General features: G+C 44.1%; 1 protein-coding gene across 1 annotated transcript in view; it reads left to right on the forward strand.

The window, feature by feature from the left end:
* Window positions 1-859: 859 nt before the first annotated feature.
* Window positions 860-22,436, forward strand: part of LOC147880475 (spermidine synthase 2-like) — an 80,989-nt gene continuing 59,412 nt past the window's right edge. Inside the window, exons 1-4 of the mRNA XM_087370521.1 lie at window positions 860-1,242; window positions 13,686-13,762; window positions 14,082-14,204; window positions 14,285-14,389. Of these exons, the coding sequence (XP_087226647.1) occupies window positions 954-1,242; window positions 13,686-13,762; window positions 14,082-14,204; window positions 14,285-14,389 (594 nt within the window). The 5' untranslated portion in view covers window positions 860-953. The remainder of the gene's footprint in view (window positions 1,243-13,685; window positions 13,763-14,081; window positions 14,205-14,284; window positions 14,390-22,436) is intronic.

Below are 22,436 nucleotides of genomic sequence, written 5' to 3' on the forward strand. Positions count from 1 at the left end.
CCATAAAACCCTTCTCCCACCAAGTCATTAGGTCGTATGTGTGTGGCTCCGATGTACTGGCATGCACGTAAGGCCATAAGTTTGGAGCGATGAGACCGAGGAGACGAGTAGCATCATGCATGCATCCTCATCTTTCGTAAAATGCGAACCGGTTTTGCCACCCAAAAGCTAGGTTGCAGTTTCTTTTTGGTTTTGGTGCCAGCTAATTCTTTGAGCTTAGAGTAGGTGTTCAGACTCTACGTGTAGAAATGATGATGTGTTAGCCCCCAAGTTTTTGGATACAATCCAAAACAATGATTGGTTTTGGTTTCTTTAGGAGCCCCTAGTTGGAAGGAAGGGTACGTCTTGTGGGAAACTAATTTGTTTTGTGGCTTGCAACCAAGGTCACGAAATATGCTCTATAGGCTGGGTTCACACCACTCGGCCACCATGGAGGATGATAAAGAAGAAGTGGGATGAGTGTCAGTTATGGTGGTTCACACCACTTGGCGGTCACAGTGGTGTCACAAAGGGTTGATTGGTCTTGCAGTTGAAGGATCTAATTTTGGTCAGTGGCCTAGGTTCAGCACTTGCTCAACGTACTACGTGGGGGATAGTGGGGGGCTTTCATTGGTGGCCGGAAGTAGTTTTGATGTGTCAGTCTTCAGGCAACTGGGATGGGAGCCCTTCACAAACACTTTCGGAGGATGGCTACTGGGTGGTGTGAGCGCGGCCTTAGATTGCAAAGTGCGGGTTCCGGTTTCCCAAACCAAGGCCACTTAGTGGCTCTAATTTAGCATTAGCAGTAAATGCTAATGAGGAGGCGCCAACTTTAAGGGGGGGGGGAGGGAACAAAAGTTCCGGCAGAAGTTCCGTCAAGAATTCCGTCAAGGTCCGGACCTCAAAAGTGGACTACCCTAGAAACTTCTGTCGTCTTCTTCGCAGTGCTCGTTTGAGCTTGAAGCTGTGAGGCTATGGCGGATTGCGGAGCTGCAGAGCTCACTCTGCTTCCTGCTGCTGCTGCTTCTCCTCCTCCGGCCATGGCGGCTCCTCACCAACCTTCCGATGATTTGCCCCCCAAAAGGCACCGCTCCGACCACGCTTTTCCTGAAAATGGCGCCTTCAAAATGCCCCCCGAATTCTGTTGTCCCCGCGGTTTCAATTGCGCTGCTCTCATGGAAGACATCAAGCCTGGCTCCGGTCGCGCTAACATCTCCTCCGTCATCCCCGGATGGTTCTCCGAAATCAGTCCAATGTGGCCTGGTACCTCCCTTCTTCCTCTCCAAATTCCTCCTTTCTTCGCTTCCCACCCGGAGCTTTTGCTTTGCTCCCTCCTTGCCTGCAGAAATCAGTCGCTCCGTCAAGAACAGGCTAACTTCTTCCAATTTTAACTGCAGCTCTGCCTTTCAACTTCCAATCGCTCTAGCTGCAGCTCTTGCTTTGAACCTTGCATCACTTTCTTGCCTTCTCTCAAGTTTTCTGCGGAGAACGAATTCAAAAATCCACTTTTGGCTTCTCTCATTCTCTGTTTTCGTCGTTGCCAGTGTTATTATCATGCAAGCTCTTTGAATCTTTCGTGTTGCGGTTTGAGCAATCTCGAGGTCCTCAATCTTACGTTTCGAATATCGCTTTCGTTTTCGTTGCGCAAACGAGCAGAAGTGGTCAGAAACTACCGTCATATTGCTCTTAATTACTTTTAGTTTCGATAACTTGATTAGAACGTGTGGTTGCTGGCTATTCAGAGCAAGCTTGTTGCTCCACGTTGCCTCTATGTCATCCACGTCTCAGTTCTGAGATTTCATTGTGACAGTCAGCCCAATAGACTAGCGTATCGCAGTGGTTAGCGTCCCGGAATTGCTTGGTTGTCAGTCCGCCTTCTATTTCGAAACATGTCTATCCTTGCTTCGTTTCTACGTTACTGTTTCTTTAATAGTGCTTTGTCAGCTGAAACTGGACGCGCAAATATGCAGAATCCTCTGTTTTCTGAAGGTAACCCAACAGGAAGCGTTGAAAGAGTGGAGGTGCGGTGGGAACTTGAAAGAAGGCTAGAGGAGCTAGCTCAAAAAAACCAAGGAAGAAGAGCGAAGTGCAGAATTTGCTCATGCCGTCTTTTGTGAAGAAGCACCACGTAGTTCCCATGGTCTGCTCGTGCTTTGGGGGGTGTCTTCAGTATTTGGAGGTGCACTTCTACATTGGGGCTGATCACGCACTTCCAACTAGCGCTTTCGTAAAATTTGATTATGCTGTCTTTTTTGTGAGTTCCACAATGGGGCTATCATGTAGGGTCTTTGTGTACTGATCCTCTTGCTTCTTGGAAGTCTGTGGGGTCGGTTTGGGCCAGACAGGGCCAGTCTTGGGACAGACACTGGTGGTCAGCCATGTAGGACAGGTTGGCCTGCCTACAGACTGCTGATTGGCCAGCTCGTGAGGTGGGTGGGAAGTCAGCCATGTAGGGCAGGTTGGCCTGCCTACAGACCGCTGATTGGCCAGCTCGTGAGGTGGGTGGGAAGCCAGCCCCTCTCTACAGAAAGGGGGGCACCCAGCCATGCCATCTGCTATACCCAAGGGTTGCCATAGCCTACGATAAAATGGGCATAAAGATTTGACTTTGACAACTGCAAGAGGGAAGCACTTCTGATCAGTAGCTTTGGGGTTATGTCAAATTCACCCTACATTTCATATTTCGTGGTTGAAAGATTTAGGGTAGTTACAGTAGCAAAAATCTGAATTTGTATATTCTAGCCTTACAGAGGTATATATAGTTACAGTAGTAGCAGTTTTGAGCTCCAGGAGATCAGCTCCGAGGCTGAATAACTGAGCAATCTTTTGGGCTCCTCCCTAAGCTACTGCAGAGGACTACTGTGAGGGACACAGCAGCAGGAGAGAGCAGCAGAGATAGGGCAGCATCCAAAGATCCAAATCTAGCACCAGTTGAGTTATGAGTAGCACCCTGCTTTCCTTGTGGTTATGATGGAGAGGATACTTTTGTACTCAGTTTTGGATCACATCGTGGACCATATTTGTACATGCTTTGATTGTCTATTTGTCTGTCCAATATTCAGATTGGACATACGATTCAGATCTGGCCTGGTTTGATTCAATGCTTGTGTGCACATACGAAGTAGGATCTTGAACATTGTGTGATCGTGGGTTAACAAATGTCCACTGCATGTAAGGGTTAGTGCTAGGCGAAGCAAGCAAGGCCCTTCTTTAATTGATCTCTAACATTGTTCCAGATCTAAGCTTGGTACATTCCTAGAATCCTGCATGGTATTAGAGCAAGGCTATTAAAAATCATGGCATCAAAGCTCAAGGGATCGACTCCTTGCTTTAGGAGACTTCAGGTCTAGGCGGAGGAGGGAGCAGATGTACTTAGACATCTGGAGGACGAGTGCCTTTGTGAGAACTCAGATTCAGCCAGATGTGCTTTTATCAAGGGTGGTAAGGCTTTTTATTTGGAGTTATATCCCTTTTTTTTCAGATTTTGGTGATTTCACACATGCCTTAGCGCACACTTCCAGCGTCTTCTTGTTTGTCTGCAGGTTTGCAAAGCGTGATGGCTTCTCTCCTCCCTTGCTCATAACTAATGCAAGGTCTGGCCTTTCACAGCTGTTTTGTTGCCTGAGTTGCTATACCTCCTCTGAGGCACTGCTGCCAATCCCTTTTCTTGGAGCCTTCATAAGCAACTCTAATTGCTGCCCAGGTTCCTTAGAGCTTCCATATGAGCAACTTGAGCCTCCAGACTCTACTTGAAGCTGGATCCTGTGCCTCGCTGCTGTGCCCGTTGGCACTACTCATGCAACTTGTACATTGCTCGGCTCACTATTGAGAGTCTCTTGCAAGAATTTTCAATTGCACCTCGCTTCACAAGGCTATGGACAGCAGTGGGATTCCCTTTTGCTTCTAGCTTCTGTCTGGCCAAAGGTCTTGAGAAATCTTGGCTTTTACAAAGGATTTCACAACCGCATGAGGACCTTCATATAGGAGTCTCCCCCACAAAACTAAACCCACACAAGATTTCAAAAACTGACAACAACTACCCACCACCGGGTAATCTTTCCCTTACACAACCTGAGAACAAGTCCACAGCGAAGGCTGACGAGAACCTACAAGCTGACACATAGTCAGGAGAGGGGAGGGAGAACAATCTTCAAGGAGGACACACAGTCCACATCTGAAAGATGAAAAGCCACACAACCTCCCTTTTAAATGGACACACAGCCCAAGGATCCTGTTCGTAACAAAAAACTGAAAACAGTAAAGGCGGGGTTGTTCGGGCCCGGGGGGAACTGACACACTACCGTGGCACAACAGTAAAAACGAGATCTGCACACTTACCCAAAAACAAGAAAACCTAATGGAACATGAGACACACTTGAAACACCCCTTACAGGTTAGCCAAAGCTTTTCTCTACACAGTACTCTATCCACGAGCTCCCTGCAACACACGAGATGTTAGTAGACAGAGACATGGACACACATGGTAGGCTAGTCCGTCACCACCCAACAATAGATTTGTCACAGGGATGCGAAAAGTCTAGTGTAACTCAACCCATGGATAACCAAGGGTTAATCATGGTTAAGTCAAGTAATAGTTTGGCCATGAGGGACTAGCTAGAGGAAGTGCAAACTTCCTAGAAGTTCCTACACTAGGTCTTAGGGGCAAGGCAAAGGCATTGGAGAGGGGTCTTAAAGTTGGGCCCAAGGACAACCAACGTTGTCCTTGGTATGGTGGTTAGGACTTTAATGAAGTGCCAAATGGCATGCATGTGCTCCTACCACCTACAATCTCTCTCCCTCGTCCTCCTGAAGCATCCCAGAGCCAACAGAAGGAGTCTAGAGCAGATTTCTACGCAGCTTCACAGTTTTTCACGCTTTCTTGCCGTTGGCTGCTCTTGCACTTGCATTTTTCTTGCTTCTTCTTGCATTTCTGCTCTTGCACACATGTCGAGGCAAACCGTACAGTGTACGGATTGCAGGCGCGCATCCCAAGGCTCCAATTCAGAGCTGTACGGACTGTAGGTCAGTCCGTACATTTGTATGGACATCTGGCGCGTAGTTTGAGGCAGACACTTCCCGAGGAGGTTTTTCTGGCACATATCCTGGGGCAGACACTTCGGTCAGCAGATTTGCTGACCATTTTTCCTCTACAGCTCTTTCTTGCCAGTCTTCCGCTCTCTATCTCTCTCATTTTCTCTTTACCCGGAGGTTGGAAGACATCTATACCTTGCTGGGAGCCTGGACAGGGATGGATGCGAGAGCAGAGCTCGCCCCTCTTCCATGGATAGTGGGTAGATGGTTATTGTCTTCTTTTTGATTGTCTTTTCCTGTTTTGGTAGCTGTTGCAGAGCATTTGTGTTTGCAGCCCTTTTTCTGGTCCTTACAGGTTCAAGCAAACATTAAGAAGCAGAGGGTGTGTCGGGGGAAGAGCTAGAGGGTTTTTTTGGTGCATGTGAAAGCCTTGAGGCTGCCTTGAGCACAGTTTGCGTGTTGGTTTGGTTGCTTTGATGCTTTCAGTTGGGTGAAGTCAGAAGTGAATGCCTAAGATTGCCTTGCCAGTTGGATCCTAGTGGTGCACTGTGGAATAGATGCCTATAGCATAGCCAGAGGAATTGCAAGAGGAACAGTGCAGGGATGAACCCCTGGTGTAAAGCATTTTCCATTCTGAAGAATTAAATAAATATAGAAAGGGGCGCCAAGGCATTTGGGGCTAGTGGGTGTCTTGTGTACTGTTTCCATTGGCGCAAGGGCATTTTAGCCTCCACACTGTTGTTATTCAGTTTATGTCTAAGTAAATTTAAGTAAGGAAGTGTTTGGTGTATTGCATTGTGGTTGTATTTGAGGCATTTGACAGTTTAGCAGATGGTCACTGCCCTTTAGTTTCCTTAAGGCCGGTTACAGTGGTTCCATTGCTGGGATTGTCACCATCTTTCCTCAGAGGTGAGCCCTGGTAGTGTTGGGTGAAGGGAGCTTTCATTGCAGTTTTTGCTACAGCCATCAATCTCAGCTAGCATGTCACACCGTGAGAGGTCATTGACCATCTCAGAGCAGGAGGAGCAAGAGTTAAGAGTGGTTAGCACCAGATCAGAATTCAGCCTGAGGATGTGCACAAAACAGCATTCCGAACCACATTTGGTCTGTATGAGTTTCTTCTCATGCCACTTGGGTTGACGAATGCACCTGCCACTTTCAACAGAATGATGGACAGAATTTTAAGAGAACACTAAGCCTTTATTGGTACTTTCTTTGATGACATCATCGTGTTCTCTCAGGATAAGGATGAACATAAGAAGCACTTGGCAATTGTTTTTGAGGAGCTTCGGAAGCATAAGTTGCTTGTCAATGCCAAGAAAAGTGAATTTTTCATGCATGAGATCAATTTTCTTGAACATATTGTTTCTAAGGATGGAGTCAGGATGGACCCTGCCAAAGTAGAGGCTATCACGAATTGGCCACACATAAGGAACATATATGAAGTACGTAGCTTTCTTGGCTTGTGCTCGTACTACAGGAGATTTATCCGAAATTTTGGCAAGGATTGCATCATCACTCCATGCCTTGCAGAAGAAAGGAGTCACTTTCAGATGGAGATTGCAGCTTTTGAGAAGCTGAAAGAGAAACTTTTCTCCAATCCTGTTATCATACTGCACGATCTTCACAAGCCCTTCGCTGTCCAAGTTGATGCATGTGGGAAAAGCGTAGACAGGGTACTTATGGAGGATGGTAGAGTGGTGGCATACGAGAGTAGAGTGCTCAAGGATGCTGAAATGAATTTTGGCATCTATGAGAAAGAGATGTTGGCTGTCATACATGCTCTTTCGACCTAGAAGCATCATCTTTTAGGTGCTGATTTTTATGTTTAGACCGATCACCAATCCTTGCGGTACTTTCTCACTTAGAGAAAGCTGTCGGAGAAGCACATGAGGTGGGTTAACTTTCTTTCTATGTTTCATTTTCAGATTGTGCATGTGCCTAGAAAGAAGAATGTGGTTGCAGATGCACTTTCCCGAAAGCCCACTCCAGATGCAGTGTTCGTTAAGCCGCAAGTTTCAGCCGTTACCATTGCATATCATGATGAACTTGATGCCATGAAGGATCAATATGACAATGATGCTGATTTTGCATAGATTTATGATCATTTGGTCGAGGGCTAGAGGCATGAGCACTATACTCTCAAGGAGGGTTTTCTGATGATGCATGGCAGATTGTGTGTCGCGCAATAGTTGAGGCTAAAAGTTTTGACCGAGAGTCATGCCCCACCTTATGTAGGACACAAAGGCATTGATGCCACCATCGCTGTGGAGCATTATTTCTTTTGGCCGACATTGAGGCTGGATGGAGATAGGCCTTAGTAAAGGATTGTGGCTAGACTTTTGATTGGTAAGAATCAACCCTATCTCAACAAAGAAAGGTGAGGACTGAGAACCGAGAAGCATCTCTTTTAGTTTCAATTTTTATGTACTTGGAACAGTGAAAGGCAAGAAACTGATTGCCTGCGCGTGCAGCTGGGCTAGTGTCCTGTTCAACGAGCTGCATGATAGAGACCTCATTACCTACTGGGCGAACCTGTGTGCTTGTCGTCACGCGTGAAGAGGGCTCGAAAGGAGGGTCTATCCGTCAAGAAGAAGATCACCAAAACGTTGAAAACGGGTTTCGAAGTAGTGGCTTCTCAAGCTTGCTGCAAAGGTGACTTTCGCGTTGGCTTTCTAGCATATTCCTTCGTTCAATTGGGATAAGTATTTGCATCTATTGCAATTTGCTTACAACAATACAATCCATTACGCTATAGGAAGAGCTCCATTGAAAATAATTTATGGAAAGTTATTATCGATCCCTATCACAAGGATTAGTTAAAAGATAGAAGCTGCAGATGATTTTATAAGAAACTATGATTAGATCATGAGAGAAGTGACTGAATCCATTAAGAGAGCTCAAGAGAAGTATACTAAGCAAGCAAATAAGAAAAGACAATATATGATGTATAAGGAAGGAGATGTTGTCCTTCTACAAATTGAAAAGAGGCATTCAAAGAGTGTTGATAAATGCCCTATAGTGAAATTAGCACCAAGGTTTTATGGACCTTTCAAGGTTATCGCTAAGGTAAATGATTTGACTTATCGTTTGGACTTGCCAAATAATTGGAAGACTCATGATGCCTTTCACATTCATCTCTTGAAACCTTTTAAAGGAGAATTACCAATGCATCCTGTATATGAAGAACCACCTTTGATTGTGGATGAAGTCGAAGTTCTTGAGCCTGATTGTATTCTAGATGATCAGCAAAGAACAACGCGCAAAGGAAAAACTTATAAATAATATTTATTGAAGTTTACAGATCATCCAAAAGAGAATGCACAGTGGTTTATCCCATCATGTCCCGATGTTGTACGTGGAAGATCGAAGATGAAATCCATGGCAATGCTTTGCCAGGGTCAATCGGGAATGGGTAAAGGCTGCAGCAGTCCAGCCTTTGCTGAATCTACAAATAACGGTCCATATCCCATCATGTCCCGATGTTGTACGTGGAAGATCGAAGATGAAATCCATGGCAATGCTTTGCCAGGGTCAATCGGGAATGGGTAAGGCTGCAGCAGTCCAGCCTTCTGGCAGGTGATGCATGTCCTGACATATGTCTTGCACTGGATGCGAAGTGGATGGAGGAGGGTGATCTGGCAGAGTCACCTCAGATTTTGCAGCTCCACCTAGACGCATTTCAGCTTGAGCCCAATGCGCTGCAGGCTCCTACAGGTGCAGCAGAGCAGAGATCTAGGGTAGCACCTCCACTTCATTGATACAGACTGCTCACGTATTTGGAGATCGCTTGGTGAGATCGATTGTTTCACTCGAGATGCTGCTTGCTGATAGTATTTCTGCTGTGAGGTCTGCATGATGGGTGTTTGCGGCACTCGACACAGAGGATGTGTTGATGTATGGATGGACTCTCAAGCTCTCCTAGGCCATATTATCATTGCAGGTTGTATCTTACAGATAATGTATATTCTGGTATGGGCTATTTTTGCCTATTTTTCTTTATTTTTCCTGTAAGTTTTCAGCAGCAACTTGGATAGTTTGCTGTTTTAAGAGGAGGGTATGTCACGGGGACGTGAAAAGTCTAGTGTAACTCAACCCATGGATAATCATGGTTAAGTCAAGTAATAGTTTGGCCATGGGGGACTAGCTAAAGGAAGTGCAAACTTCTTAGAAGTTCGTAGGGGCAAATTCTAGGTGTATCCACTAGGTCCTAGGGGCAAGGCAAAGGCATTACAGAGTGGTCCTAAAGGGCCCAAGGACAACCAACGTTGTCCTTGGTATGGTGGTTGGGGCAAGGCAAAGGCATTACAGAGTGGTCCTAAAGGGCCCAAGGATAACCAATGTTGTCCTTGTTATGGTGGTTAGGACTTTAATGAAGGGCCAAATGGCATGCATGTGTGTGCATGTGCTCCTAATACCCACCGTCTCTCTCTGTCACCCTCCTGAAACATCCCAGAGCCTGTAGGAGTCGTCTAGAGCAGATTTCCACGCCAGCTTCACAGTTTTTCACGTATTCTTGCTATTGGCTGCTCGTGCACTTGCATTTTTCTTGCTTTTGCTTCTATTTTTGCTCTTGCACACATGTCGAGGCAATCCGTATAGTGTACGGATTGTAGGCGCGCATCCCAAGGCTCCAATTCAGAGCTGTATAGCTACCGTACTGATTGGATGGACTATACGGACAGTTGTACAGACATCTGGTGTGCAATTTGAGATAGGCACGCTTCTTGAGGAGGTTTTTTTGGTACAGATCCCGAGGCAAATACTTCGGGGCAAATCTGCTGACCATTTTTTCTCTATAGCTCTTTCTTGCCAATCCTCTGCTCTCTATCTCTCTCATTTTCTCTTTACCCTGAGGCTGGAAGATATCTATACCTTGCTGGGAGCCTGGACAAGGGATTGGTGCGAGAGCAGAGCTCGTCTCTCTTCCACAGACAGTGGGTACATGGTTATTGTCTTCTTTTTGAATTTTCTTTTCCTATTTTTGAAGCTTTTGCAGTGCATTTCGTGTTTGGAGCCCTTTTCTTGGTTTCTACAGGCTCAAGCAAACACTAAGAAGCAGAGGCTGTGTTTGGGGAAGAGACATAGGGTTTTTTTGGTGCATGTGAAAGCCTTGAGGCTTCCTTGAGCACAGTTTGCGTGTTGGTTTGGTTCCTTTGATGCTTTTAGTTGGCTGAAGTCAAAAGTGAATGCCTAAATTGCCTTGCTAGTTGGATCCTGGTGGTGCACTGTGGAATAGATGCCTATAGCATAGTCAGAGGAATTGCAAGAGGAACAGTGCAAGGATGAACCCCTAGTGTGTAAAGCATTTTCCATTCAGAAGAATTAAATAAATATAGAAAGGCGCGTTAAGCATTTGGGGCCAGTGGGTGTCTTGTGTGCTGTTTCCATCGGCGCAGGGGCATTCTAGCCTCCACACTGTTGTTATCCAGTTTATATCTAAGTAAATTTAAGTAAAAGAAGTGTTTGTGTGATGCATTGTGGCTGTATTTGAGGCAATTGACAATTTAGCAGAGGTTCCTTGCCCTTTAGTTTCCTGAAGGCCGGTTAGAAGATCCTTGCAAGGTTCACCCCTAAGCTAGAGGTCAAGCAAATCCTGGATCAATGATCTCCTAGGTAAGACTACGCCTGTCATAACATGCAGCCCCATTGCGCATAGATGTTGTAAGGCAATCATAGGCTTGGACGAGCTTCATACTAGTTGGGTATTCTTAGGAGGCCCCACTCCCTAAAGTCCCCAGATGTGCTGAGGCTCACACTTATATAGGCATAGGGCCTCAGAGTCCCCAAATGAGCCGAGACTCACACTTACATAGGCATAGGGTGTGTTAGGTGTCTCAACCCTAAGACTACCCTTATTGTACCAAAGATACATCATGTAACTGTCCCAAGGTTAGGTTATATGATCTCTCTTAACCTGACCTCTATAACGCTAGCCACGCTATGTCAAGATGTGGACATAACATTCTCCCCTCTTATTTAGTGAAGGATTGAGACATAAACTCTTGGAATCGGGGCGAAAGAGAATGAACTTTCCGACGTGCTATTCTCTTTCGAGCATTCTTTTCATTTAGAATTCATCTGTGGAACAACCCTATTTCTAAGATGTTGGTCCTTATAATCGAGAATACTTTCCGGTTCATGGGGCACACTTAAGTGGTTACATCCTCGATTTCATACAAGTTCAGAGACCAAACTATCACCAGCACCCAACTTCTCTTTCAATCTGCTAACATGAAAGAGACACCACGGGTCTTTGGAGACCCTGTATAGCTACTTATGCTTGGGTACGGCATAAGCATTGCTTTGCTTGCTAGGTATGTTTACCTTTTGTTTTTCAAAGATGCTTTTGTTAGCTCTTTTGTTTTTTCTTTTATTTTCATTGTAGAATATTTGACTTTAGAATAACAAAAATCTGAATTTGTACGGTTGGATGTATTTGAGTCTTACAAAGATATATATATACCCAACACCATCAGGTAAATGCCCTTTCCGTCTCGTTTATGGTGGGCATTGATGATGTTAGTGGGAATGTCATAGTAGCTAGTCCTTGCTATGCGTGATGGAGTTTATGGTTTTCAACCTTATGAGTGACTATCATGAGATTGAAATGGCGCTATGTTGTGTTTTAAGAGGATGAGTTTGGGCATGTTCTTGGATTCATCTAGATATACCCAACACCGTCAGGTAAACGCAACTTGTAAGCCACTTCATTGAACTTTTTAAGTATCTAGAAACCACAAAAGTGTGAAGATATTTTTTTATAGACTTAACTAGCTCACATTATTAGGAAATTTCAAGTACACCCACTCACCCTTTGAGACAACTTGAGGAGACTGATTCTAATTGGCCTAAATCTTGAGCACATTTTGCAAATTGCTACATATCTTGTTGTTGTTGCAACCAATCAGCAGCAGTGCCAACCTTGACATTGTGGAAGCCAACTACCCATGTGGCTCTAGGTTTGTATCCATACGTCAGCATGTTCAGGTCGCTGAATGCTTAGAACTATTGTAAGCAAATTCTAATAAAGGAAGGTACTCTTCCCAATCAAACTGCCTCTAGGAGACATAAGCTCTCAACATATATTCTTAGTCTGTCCATCCGATTCAGGATGATGAGACAAACTCATGTTGAGCTGAGTGTTCAATTTACAGCTCTCCACAAACGCCTAGTAAACCCAGTATCCTTGTCAATAATAATTTCAGTTGGTACTTTTCAAGGACTTTCAGTCATAAAGACTGCCCTTACACTTCAGTATAGTGCACTTTTGGTTAAGTGGGAGGACCATTTTGCCACCACCATTATCTTTTGGTTGAGTAAGTGCTACCATTGTGGAGATGTATCTTTGAGGGAAGGCCTTCATGGTGGCGGAACTTGAAGGAAAAGTCCTCCACTCATACAACTGGAATGAGTTTTGTGAGGTCTACACCTAAGAATTTATTCTCTAGCCGAATGAGCTTGCATCATATCCTGAATAAGGGTGAGAAGCCCTTGGGTTTCTCCATTTAGGATTTTTGGGAGATCATGGAGAAATTCCCTAGGTTAGCCATCAAACTCTTCGCCTCATCTTTGTTTGTACTCTATCGAAAGACTATCATAACGAAATCAAGCATAATAAGTTCGAGACACTCGATCAACCAATCCATTTTGCAAAGATCTATGACGACATGTTGGCACACGAGGATGCAGGATCTGTGATGACTAATCAAATTGGAAGGCCAAAGAAGAAAAACAATTGAAAGGACCCCGCTCATTTGAACTGCAAGCCTGAAAAGGCATAGTAGACTTCGGGGCCTATCAGGACAATTGGCACTGTGACAAAGGTCCCTTCTAGTGTTCTCTATATCCATCCATGTATACCATGAACACCATGTCCCATCATATGTACATGGATGATGACAATGCCAATGACTCACGTTTCAAGACTTTGTGCCCAACCTTTTCATATTTTCTGAAGTCATTGAAAGTAAGATTGTCCTAACAGATCAGTCCTGTTTGATGCAAGAAGCTCAAATTCAAAATTTGATAAATTCCAACAATGAATATAGATGTGAAGCCCTTTTGTTCTCTTAGATGTGTCGCGTTTTTTTCTTATCTTAGTACATTGTGCTCAAGTTCGTGTTTCAAAGCTTGATTATAGTTAATAGAGTGTGATGCTTTGCATGATTAACTTACATAAATTTTTTCCATGAAAGGAATACAATATAAATAGGCAAGGGGATTAGATGGCGTGGGCTGTAAAGAATATGAATTGAGACAAGAGCATACAACTAGAACTGATAGTAAATAACAATGCTTGCAAAGTGAACCCCCAATCCCCTCTTTCCCCGTTCCTTCTTCTCTTTCTCTTTTTCTCTCCTTTTTTGTGCTCTTAGATTGAACACATACCCAAGACATAAAAGTGACAATACAACACGAAGTGTGATAATCTACTTATTACACAAATTGCCCTCTTGTGACATGTTGCAGGTTTATTGCACTTGAAACTAATATTGTTTATGCTGTTTTTGAAAACACATTGTGTACTATCATATTAAAAAGTCATGCAAGAGTAATGCACATATTATTAATGTTGCTGATAATATGTTGCTCTATACGAGTGCAATTAAGATGGACAAATTTTAGTTGTTTTGTCTATCACATTGTATAACTTCTATCGATTACTTTTCCAGGGGAGGCACACTCATTTGAGGTGGAGAAGATTTTGTTTGAAGGAAAATCAGACTATCAAGATGTTCTTGTTTTCCAGGTTTTTTTTTGAGTTATATTTGTTGACTTGCTTTATTGTTTGTGTAGCAGTTAATTGCATTCAAATGTGTGGCCCTTTTCGTGAAAGACATGCCTGTGTGATCGGAGTCGATCCTTACATTGTAGATAACGGACTTGAGGCTTGAAAGTTGAGACTGTATATGCACTCTTGTAAACATTTCCAAACAGGCTTGTGATGTTTGTGGTGGGGTTACAAAGCGCAGTATCAAGTTGTGGTTGTTATTGACATAGCAAGCACATTAACAATATGTTTTGTTGTGATCTACAAAGTTTAAGCAACTACTTTGTTGTGATGACAGTCTGCAACCTATGGAAGAGTGCTAGTCTTGGATGGAGTAATTCAATTAACAGAGCGTGATGAGTGTGCGTATCAGGAGATGATTACTCATCTTCCACTGTGCTCAATTCCTAATCCCAAAAAGGTATGTGTCTCTACGTTAATGGGCAGTAATATTTTTTCTTTGGCTCAGGGGACTCATCTCTTCTGCTTTATCTTCTGCAGGTTCTTGTGGTTGGTGGAGGAGATGGTGGTGTTGTGAAGGAGGTCTCTCGGCACAAATCAGTAGAACAAATTGATATATGCGAGATTGATAAGATGGTGGTGGATGTGAGTGACAAACATAAAATTTCTCATCTTATCTAATAAGACCATTGTCAATGCTACATCTTTACCGATGTCTATCTTATAGGTGGATTCAAATGCAAATATGCTTTTGAATCAATCTGCTGCTAACTATCAATGATGCAGATCTGTTTGTTATGGTTTCAATCTATTAGCCAGCTTATTTTGCCTGGTTAGTAAAGAGTTGTTTTGTGCTCATCAAGTTTCTGAATTATTCTACCCCATGGATTTTGAGCTGTTCTTGTGTATAGATCCTGCTGTTCTTCTGCTCCAGGTTGGCTGCTGGCCATTTTAATTGTTGGTGTGAATATCTATGGGAAGATTTTTCTTTGGAGTTTTCTGAGGCCACATTTTGATATGGCCAGTTTTGTATGACCGTCCCTTTGTCTTCAAAAACGTTAAGCTGACATACACAAGTTTTGGTCTCTCTTTACAGTGGACAGCAGCCTGCTAGATGAATCATGTGACAATATAAACCAGGAATTACCTAGGTGACCTGTCTTTGTTAGACCAAGCAACCTTCAAGCAATTTGGGCAAAACTGCTGATTAGGGGATTGCATGGTGGTTCTAAACCAATGTGGCGGCAACCCTTTGCCTTGAATGGAGTGCACCTACTTGTACAATCAAAACCTAGGGTCAATTTAGAATGGCTCTTAGATGCCATGTATCACCGTTTGGCAACCTCTCTTGTTTTTCCCGTATAGAGTGCTTGAATGAAAGAACTTTCTTTTGGCAACCAGCTTGTGATTATACTATGCCATTAGGTCCTAGCACCATTGTAGTTCCACATTGCCATCCTCAGTCCATTCTATCCCCTTTCCTGATGGCCTTGAACCAAAAACAAATCATTCTGCAGAAGCATAAAGTTGCACCAACAATAATAGACACTGTTCAACTTGTAAATAAACAATAGCCGTAATAACCCACCCGTGCAAATTGTTTTTAAGCAATAGCCATAATAACCCACCCGTGCAAATTGTGAGGGAATTTCTTTTTGTTTTTAAGTCTAATCCCTTCTAACAGGTCGCAACTTTAACAGGAGCCTCTTGTACTGATTGTGCATGCTATGACCTCCAAATGCAATAAAAACAAGTTTCCTCAAGATGCGTGCCACGTGTAAAGCAAGTTTTTTTGAGCTGTCTTTTGCTGTGCTTCCAGCCTAGAAGTGGTAAAGTTGCAAAAGAGGGTTGATTACGAAGGTTCTAGCAGTTGAAACATCTAGGATTTCTCTTCCTAACAAGACTGCCTCACAAAGTATCTATTCTAGTCTAGGTAAACTTCCTAGGTCAAACCATCAAGTTGGGATTCACAAAAATAAAAGGAGATGACTACTTCTTTCACACATTTTCATGAGGGCGCTTGCATGTGGGCAAGATCTTAGGAAAACAAGGGGGAAGGCCTTGGGCTGCTAGGTGAGCAAAGGGCCTCTAGGCATTGGTTGTGGCCTGGGATGAACTGAAGTCCATAGAGGACTCATAGAGTGGTGACTGGTCCAAGAGGGGCCAAGGACAATTGATGTGATCTGCCACATGGCACCTACTATTCCCAAGCACAATACGTGTATGCATGGGAGGGTGGCTACAGGGGGTTCGAGAGGACGGTGGATCCAAGGATGAAAGTACTTGAAATCAACGGAGGAGGCTAGTTGGTTGACGGGGGAAATGGGCGTGAGATCATATGGGAGAAGAAACGACGAAAAGATTTCCGTACAGTGGTAAGTAGCCCATGGATTTGCAATTGCACGTATTGTGACTTCATCTGGTAGTCGGGTCTGGTGCTTGCGCTTATGTATGACAATTTGGGGGGTAAGCAGTGTGCCGATGATTCCAGCCTAGGTACAGTGGTTGTGAGCCCGTGGGCGGAGGTTGCACGTTCCAATTGCATGTACAACAATCCCGATTTTGTCTCGCAATCCACCCGTTGTGGTTTGTGGGTTGATGGCGGTTCATTAGTTGAGGTCGTAGTTCTATCTACCATATAGCGGGTTAGTCAGAGATCTGGAGTGGTGACTCGGTTGGAAGAGGGCTTTTGGGCTGCTCATTGGGATCTATTTGGAGTTTGGGATATCCATAAGGGTGGAGCAGTGGTCGCAATTGCTTGGAGGAGGCAAGGCTGCTCACAAGCAAGGTTGATCGTATAGAGCTTCTCCAATTACCTCTGTATTGTTCTGTGAAGGGCTAGCTGGTCACATAGAACAGCTCCAAATAGCTGCAAGTTGCTTTGGAGCGTGAGCTAGGCACACAGGGTGCTTCTTTATACTTCCAAGCTGTTTTGGAAGAGTTGGTTGTGTATTCATGTCTCTCTCTCTGCTCAGAGCACAAAGTGGTCAAGTGGACACTAGTGATAGTTGTGGGGGATTGTGTGACCAAGCATTGGTTGCTAGGAGCAATTCCGGGCTTAGTGCAAGCCATTTGGAACAGAAAGGGATGCACATTGATATGCTTGGTGAGAGCAGTTCACAGCAAGGAATTTGCATGGTATATTGCTACCTAGTGAGCTGTGGAATGCCCCAGATGTAAGAGGAGTTCTATCCATTGGTGTAACCCATTTTCAGGGTCTGCGTCTCCCATTGAATATTTGCTGAGTGTTTTAATGTGAATGCTAATTATCTGTTACCACCCCTTGTTGGCCTTGAGGCCGGTTTCATGGTTCCATTGCCGGGACATCACCATCTTTTTCAAGGAGATGAGCCTGTGGTTGTGTCTGGTGAAGTATTGCTGTCAAATGCATCATCATTGGCTACAGCTCACAAAGCAAAGGTTACAAGTTATTTCAGCCTAGCACAGGCAAGGTGATTGTCAGTAGGGACGTAGTTTTTGCTGAGCTTGCCCCTTTACCTATAATGAACTTCAATATGCTTGGTATGCGCATGAAACACTGGGTTACACGCAATGGCCAAAGCACTCTGGTTGTCAGTGTAGACAATAGTGAAGGATGTCTGGCGAATACCAAGATCTATAAGTAACTGTCTAAGCCAAACACACTCTACTGTAGCGGTGAAAGCTGCCCTGTACTCAGCCTCACAGCTAGATGTGGCAACTGTTGGTTGCTTCTTGCTGAGCCAAGAGATACATGAATTGCCAAGCAAAAAACAATTGCCAGTATGTGACACTCTGGTGTTGGAACATCCTGCCTAGTCACTATCCGTGTAAGCATGCATGGTAAGTGAACCCTGATCACCATAGAAGAGGGCTAAATCGTGAGTGCCTCTGAGATATCTGAAGACTCTCTTCACTGTGTGCCAATGCTGTGAACTGGGCATGTGCATGAATTTGTTGAGCTGAGATACTGCATACTGCAAGTCAGGTCTGGTGTGACATAAATAAATAAGGCATCCAACAGCGTGTTGATAAAGAGTGATATCACATGGTGGGCTCCCATCATGAGCTGAGAATTTGAAGCCAGGGTCCACTCGAGTAGAGATTGGCTTGCAATCCTCAAACTTAAAACAATCAAGGAGCTGTCCAATATACTTGGACTGAGACATCATGATACCCCCCTCAACATGAGCAAACTGAATGCCCAAATAATAATGAAGCGGTCCCATGTCTGACATGTCAAAAATCTGCTGCAAATCAGCCTTGAAAGCTGCAATTTGCTGAGTATCTGGGCTCGTGATGAGCATATCAACCACGTATAAAATCAGCACTAAAAAATCAGATCCACTCCCACGGACATAAAGAGTGGGTTCTGTGGGACTATTCTGAAAACCAAGGGATAGTAAGTGTGCATGAATTTTGGCATGCCATGCCCTGGGTGCCTGCTTCAAACCATAAAGGGCTTTTCTAAGCGGGCATACCTTATTTTCAGAATTAACAACCTCAAAGCGAGGAGGTTGTGTGACATAGACTTCTTCTTGCAGATCCCCATGAAGAAAAGCAGTTTTGATGTCAAGTTGGTGCACTTGCCAATGATGATGGGCTGCAATGGCAATGACACATCTAATGGTAGTAATCCTGGATGTGGGAGCAAATGTCTCCTTAAAGTCAATGCCTTGTTGTTGGGCATACCCTTTTGCAACAAGACGGGCTTTGTATCGATCTATGCTGCCATCAGATTTCCTTTTTAATTTGTAGACCCAACCGGGTTCCAATGGCATGCTTGCCGGGAGGGAGATCTACTAATTCCCATGTGTCATTTTTAGCAATGGAATGTAAGTCAGCTCTCATTGCATCCATCCACTCTTTGTTGTCAAAAGCATCTTTATGGCACAAGGGCTCTTCATTGCAAGCTGTAGCAAGGAGTGCAAACTCAAGAAAGTGACCATGCTGTCTATTCTCTGATCTTGTCCGGGCACCAAAAGGCTGATCTTGTTTGCTGTCCCTCAATGTATCAAGAAGCCATCTGGGAACTTGCCTTTGCTGTCTATTGACAGCTCTTTCTTCAATGACTGCATCATGAATAGTGGGATCATTTTGTGCCGGAAGAGAAACCTGCAAATCAGCATGAGGTAGGGCTGATTATTGCTTAGTGGAGGGCCTGCAGGAGGCTCATGCTGCTGGTCAAAATCCTCTTCTGAGGATGGCAGAGGTAACCAAGATTCAAAGGCATCAAACATGTCAACATCTGGCTTAGCTTTGCAGTCCACAAGAGGAGAAGCTGAATGTTCAGCAAAGATTACATCTCTACTGACAATAATCTTCCCAGTATTTGGTTGATATAAGCGATACCCTCTACTCTCCTAGCTGTAACCAATAAATATGCATTTGATGGCCTTGTCATCAAGCTTATGTCTCAGCTGAGATGGTACATGAACATATGCAAGAGACCCAAAAACTCTCATGTGTAATAGTGAAGGCTTCCTGCCTTTCCATGCTTCACAAGGTGTAACAGTCTTCAATGCCCGTTCTTCAATGCCCGTGTAGGTGATCTATTCAGCACATAGTTGGCACACATCACTGCATCAAGCCAAAATTTATTGGGCAAAGACTTGGCCTTAAGCAAGCATGTGGCCATCTCCATTGTGGACCTGTTTTTCCTTTCAGAAACAGGATTCTGCTGAGGAGTGTAAGTAGTGCATGAGTGAAGAATGCCCTGTGAAGACAGAAATGCATCAAACTCCTTAGACATATACTCTCCCCCCCTATTTGTGTTGAGGGTGACAAGCTTGCATCCTGATTCATTGTCAACCATATTCAGCCATCTCTGAAAGCATAAGAAAACTTCAGATTTGGCTTTTAAAGGATATACCCAGGAATATCTTGTGAAATCATCAATGAGAGTCATGAAATACTTGTACCCCCCAATGGCATTTGTCCTCATTGGGCCACAGACATCACTGTGCACTAGCTGCAATTTCCTTTGTGAGAGTTTTGGACAGTTCTTTTGAAAAGGAAACCGATGCATCTTACCCAAAAGACAACCCTCACACACATGTTTGGAAATTGTGTGAGTTTGAGGTACATCATTTGCCATCTGCTGTGAATGTAGCTTTGCAAGAGCTCTATGATTGAGATGACCCATTCTCTCATGCCAAAGATGAGTTTCAGCAAGCTATGAATCTGAAATTGCAAATGCTTCAATAGAAAGTGCAGCTGAGTGATGATCAAGGTGATAAAGCCCCTTTTGCAAAGTGCCAGTGAGAACTATGGCATTGTCATCACGAAGATCATAAACTAGGCATCTGTAGCCATCAAAAATCGCTCTGAAACCTAAAGTAGCAATTGCTGAAATTGAGATCAAGTTAACTTCAATTCCAGGCACAAAGAGAACATTTGTCAAAGTGACAGGATGGCTTGAAATAGATGTGAACTGCAGATCTCCAATTCCTTTTACAGCATATGAAGGAGTATTAGCACATGTGACAGTCCCCCCTCGAGGTGCATCAGCTAAAGAATGAAACAATTGTCTGCAAGATGTGACATGTTTGGAAGCACCACTATCAAAGTACCAGGACTAAGCATCATTAGCAGTAAAGAATGCATCAGCTTTGGAGGGATCAAATGAGCAATGGACAGCCCATGCCCAATCATCCTGAAGAGCATGTGCATGTGAAGCATCTTCTGGCTCATGGGATTCAATAGCATGAGAGGCATTAACTGTCAATCCTGCTTTCTTTTTCTCCGAAGCAATGCGCTTCCTGCATTCTGAAATGTCATGTCCAGGCTTGCGACAATAGTTGCATCTTTTCTTCTTTGACTTATCTGCTGTATTTTTAGATGCATGGGAGGAATTGCAGCTGCTATGTGCAGATTTTGGCTTGCCCATAGGCTTGGAAGCCTTGCCTCTTCTTGTCTGCGGTGAAGCAAATGCATGATCAAGAATAATGGCTTGTCTATTAGCTCTACTTTGCTCTTTCTGCAAAAGCAAAGTAACTAGCTGATCAAAAGAATAGTGGCCGCTAATCGAAGGGTTGTAGCAAACCCTTGATATGTATCTGGCAGTCCATTCAATGTGGTACTGACAAGTCGTGAATTTGGCACCACCTCATCAATGTTGGCAAGTTGTTCCATGAGGTCCTTGACCTTTGTCAGGTATGCATTCATAGAGTCACCTTCATTCATACTGACTTCTTGTAATTGCCTTCTCAAATATGCAACACGAGCTTCATTGCGAATCTGATAGAGAGAAGCCAGTTTATCCCAAGCATCCTTTGCTGTCCTGCAAGACCGGATGTGTGGAATAATGATGATAAAGCAATACATGAATGTGCATTTGCATCTCTGTTCTTGAGTTGGAAGAGCAGCAGCAGGAGTGCTAGAGGAAGAGGCATCAGGAGGAGTACCCCCTGCAGAGGGACCAGCAGTAGAGGCAATCACTGTAGCATTGGCTGGCCTCAGATCAGCCCCAGAAACAATATTCCACAAATGCTTTGCAACAAGAATATGTTTCATGAGATAAGACCACATCGGATAGTTGGTGCCATCCAACTTATCATCTTCACGAAGAATGCCAAATAGATATTGATTATTCCCAGCCATAGCAAATGTGATACCCGGAAAGAGACCTAAAAACCCAAAAGCCTCAAGGCTATCATTGCAAAAATCTGGCTGTCCAAAAATGACAGCAAATATTTGCAAATTTCTGACCCAAATCCAAGGGCAAATGCAGATCTGACCCAAATGTGACTGTGGCAGGCAATGTTCATTGCAAAAACAGCAAATCTGGCAAAAGCCCCAAATTTATTGAGGGCAAATAGGCCAAATAGAGGGCAAATGCAGAAAAGCCCCAAATTTTGCTGAAATTTTTGCAAATATAACCCAATGTATGCAAATCTTACTCAAAGTCCTGCAAAAGTGACTCAATGTCCTGCGATATGACCCAATGTATTGCAAACAAACAAGAGATTGCAGACCAAACTCCAAAGCCCCAATGTTCTTGCAAGAAATTGCAACCAAAGAAGGTGAAAAGAACTGGAAGCCCCAAGAACTGCCAATGTCCGGATTCACAGCCAATATTAGCTAGTATGGATTTTGACAACAGTTTCACACGTGTGAAACTGTACGGAATACTTGGTGCAGGTACAAGCTGTACGGATCTGTTACGCTGTACGGATCTGGTACATTGTACAGAGCATTGTACGGTGAATGTACAGAAGTACAGTACAAAAACAGGTACGATGCTTGTACGGAAGCATGTACTGTGTCTGTATGAAGTGCAAGTACGGCTGTACAAAATGTACGATGAAGGTACGTAAAGCAGTACGAAATGGGTACGGCGCCTGTTGTACGGCGATGCAGATCCTGTGTGCAGGCTGTACAGTGTAGGTACGTAGCAGAGCAGTATGGAACCGTACGGTTGTACGACACATGTATGTAATAAGTACTGTGTACGGATCAGGTACGACGTACAACGCCGGTGCAGCGTACGAAACGCAGGTACAAAGTTGTGCGGCGGCGTAGGTACAGAGCTGTACAGCTAAGTAAGTACGGAGCTGGCTGTAGGTACAGTCGTCGTACCGTACGATTGTACGGATCAAGGGCAGTGAAGTTGAAGAGAGCTGATGTGAGTCCAGGTGCAGGAGAAGACGAGTCAAGCCCCGCTCTGATACCATTGTAGGATCGAATGAAAGAGAGAGAATGCAGGTTGCAA

The sequence above is a fragment of the Dipteris shenzhenensis genome, chromosome 32 (assembly GCF_047967505.1).
Source record: "Dipteris shenzhenensis isolate YYH24624 ecotype China chromosome 32, Dip_SZ_1.0, whole genome shotgun sequence".
NCBI lineage: Eukaryota > Viridiplantae > Streptophyta > Polypodiopsida > Gleicheniales > Dipteridaceae > Dipteris > Dipteris shenzhenensis.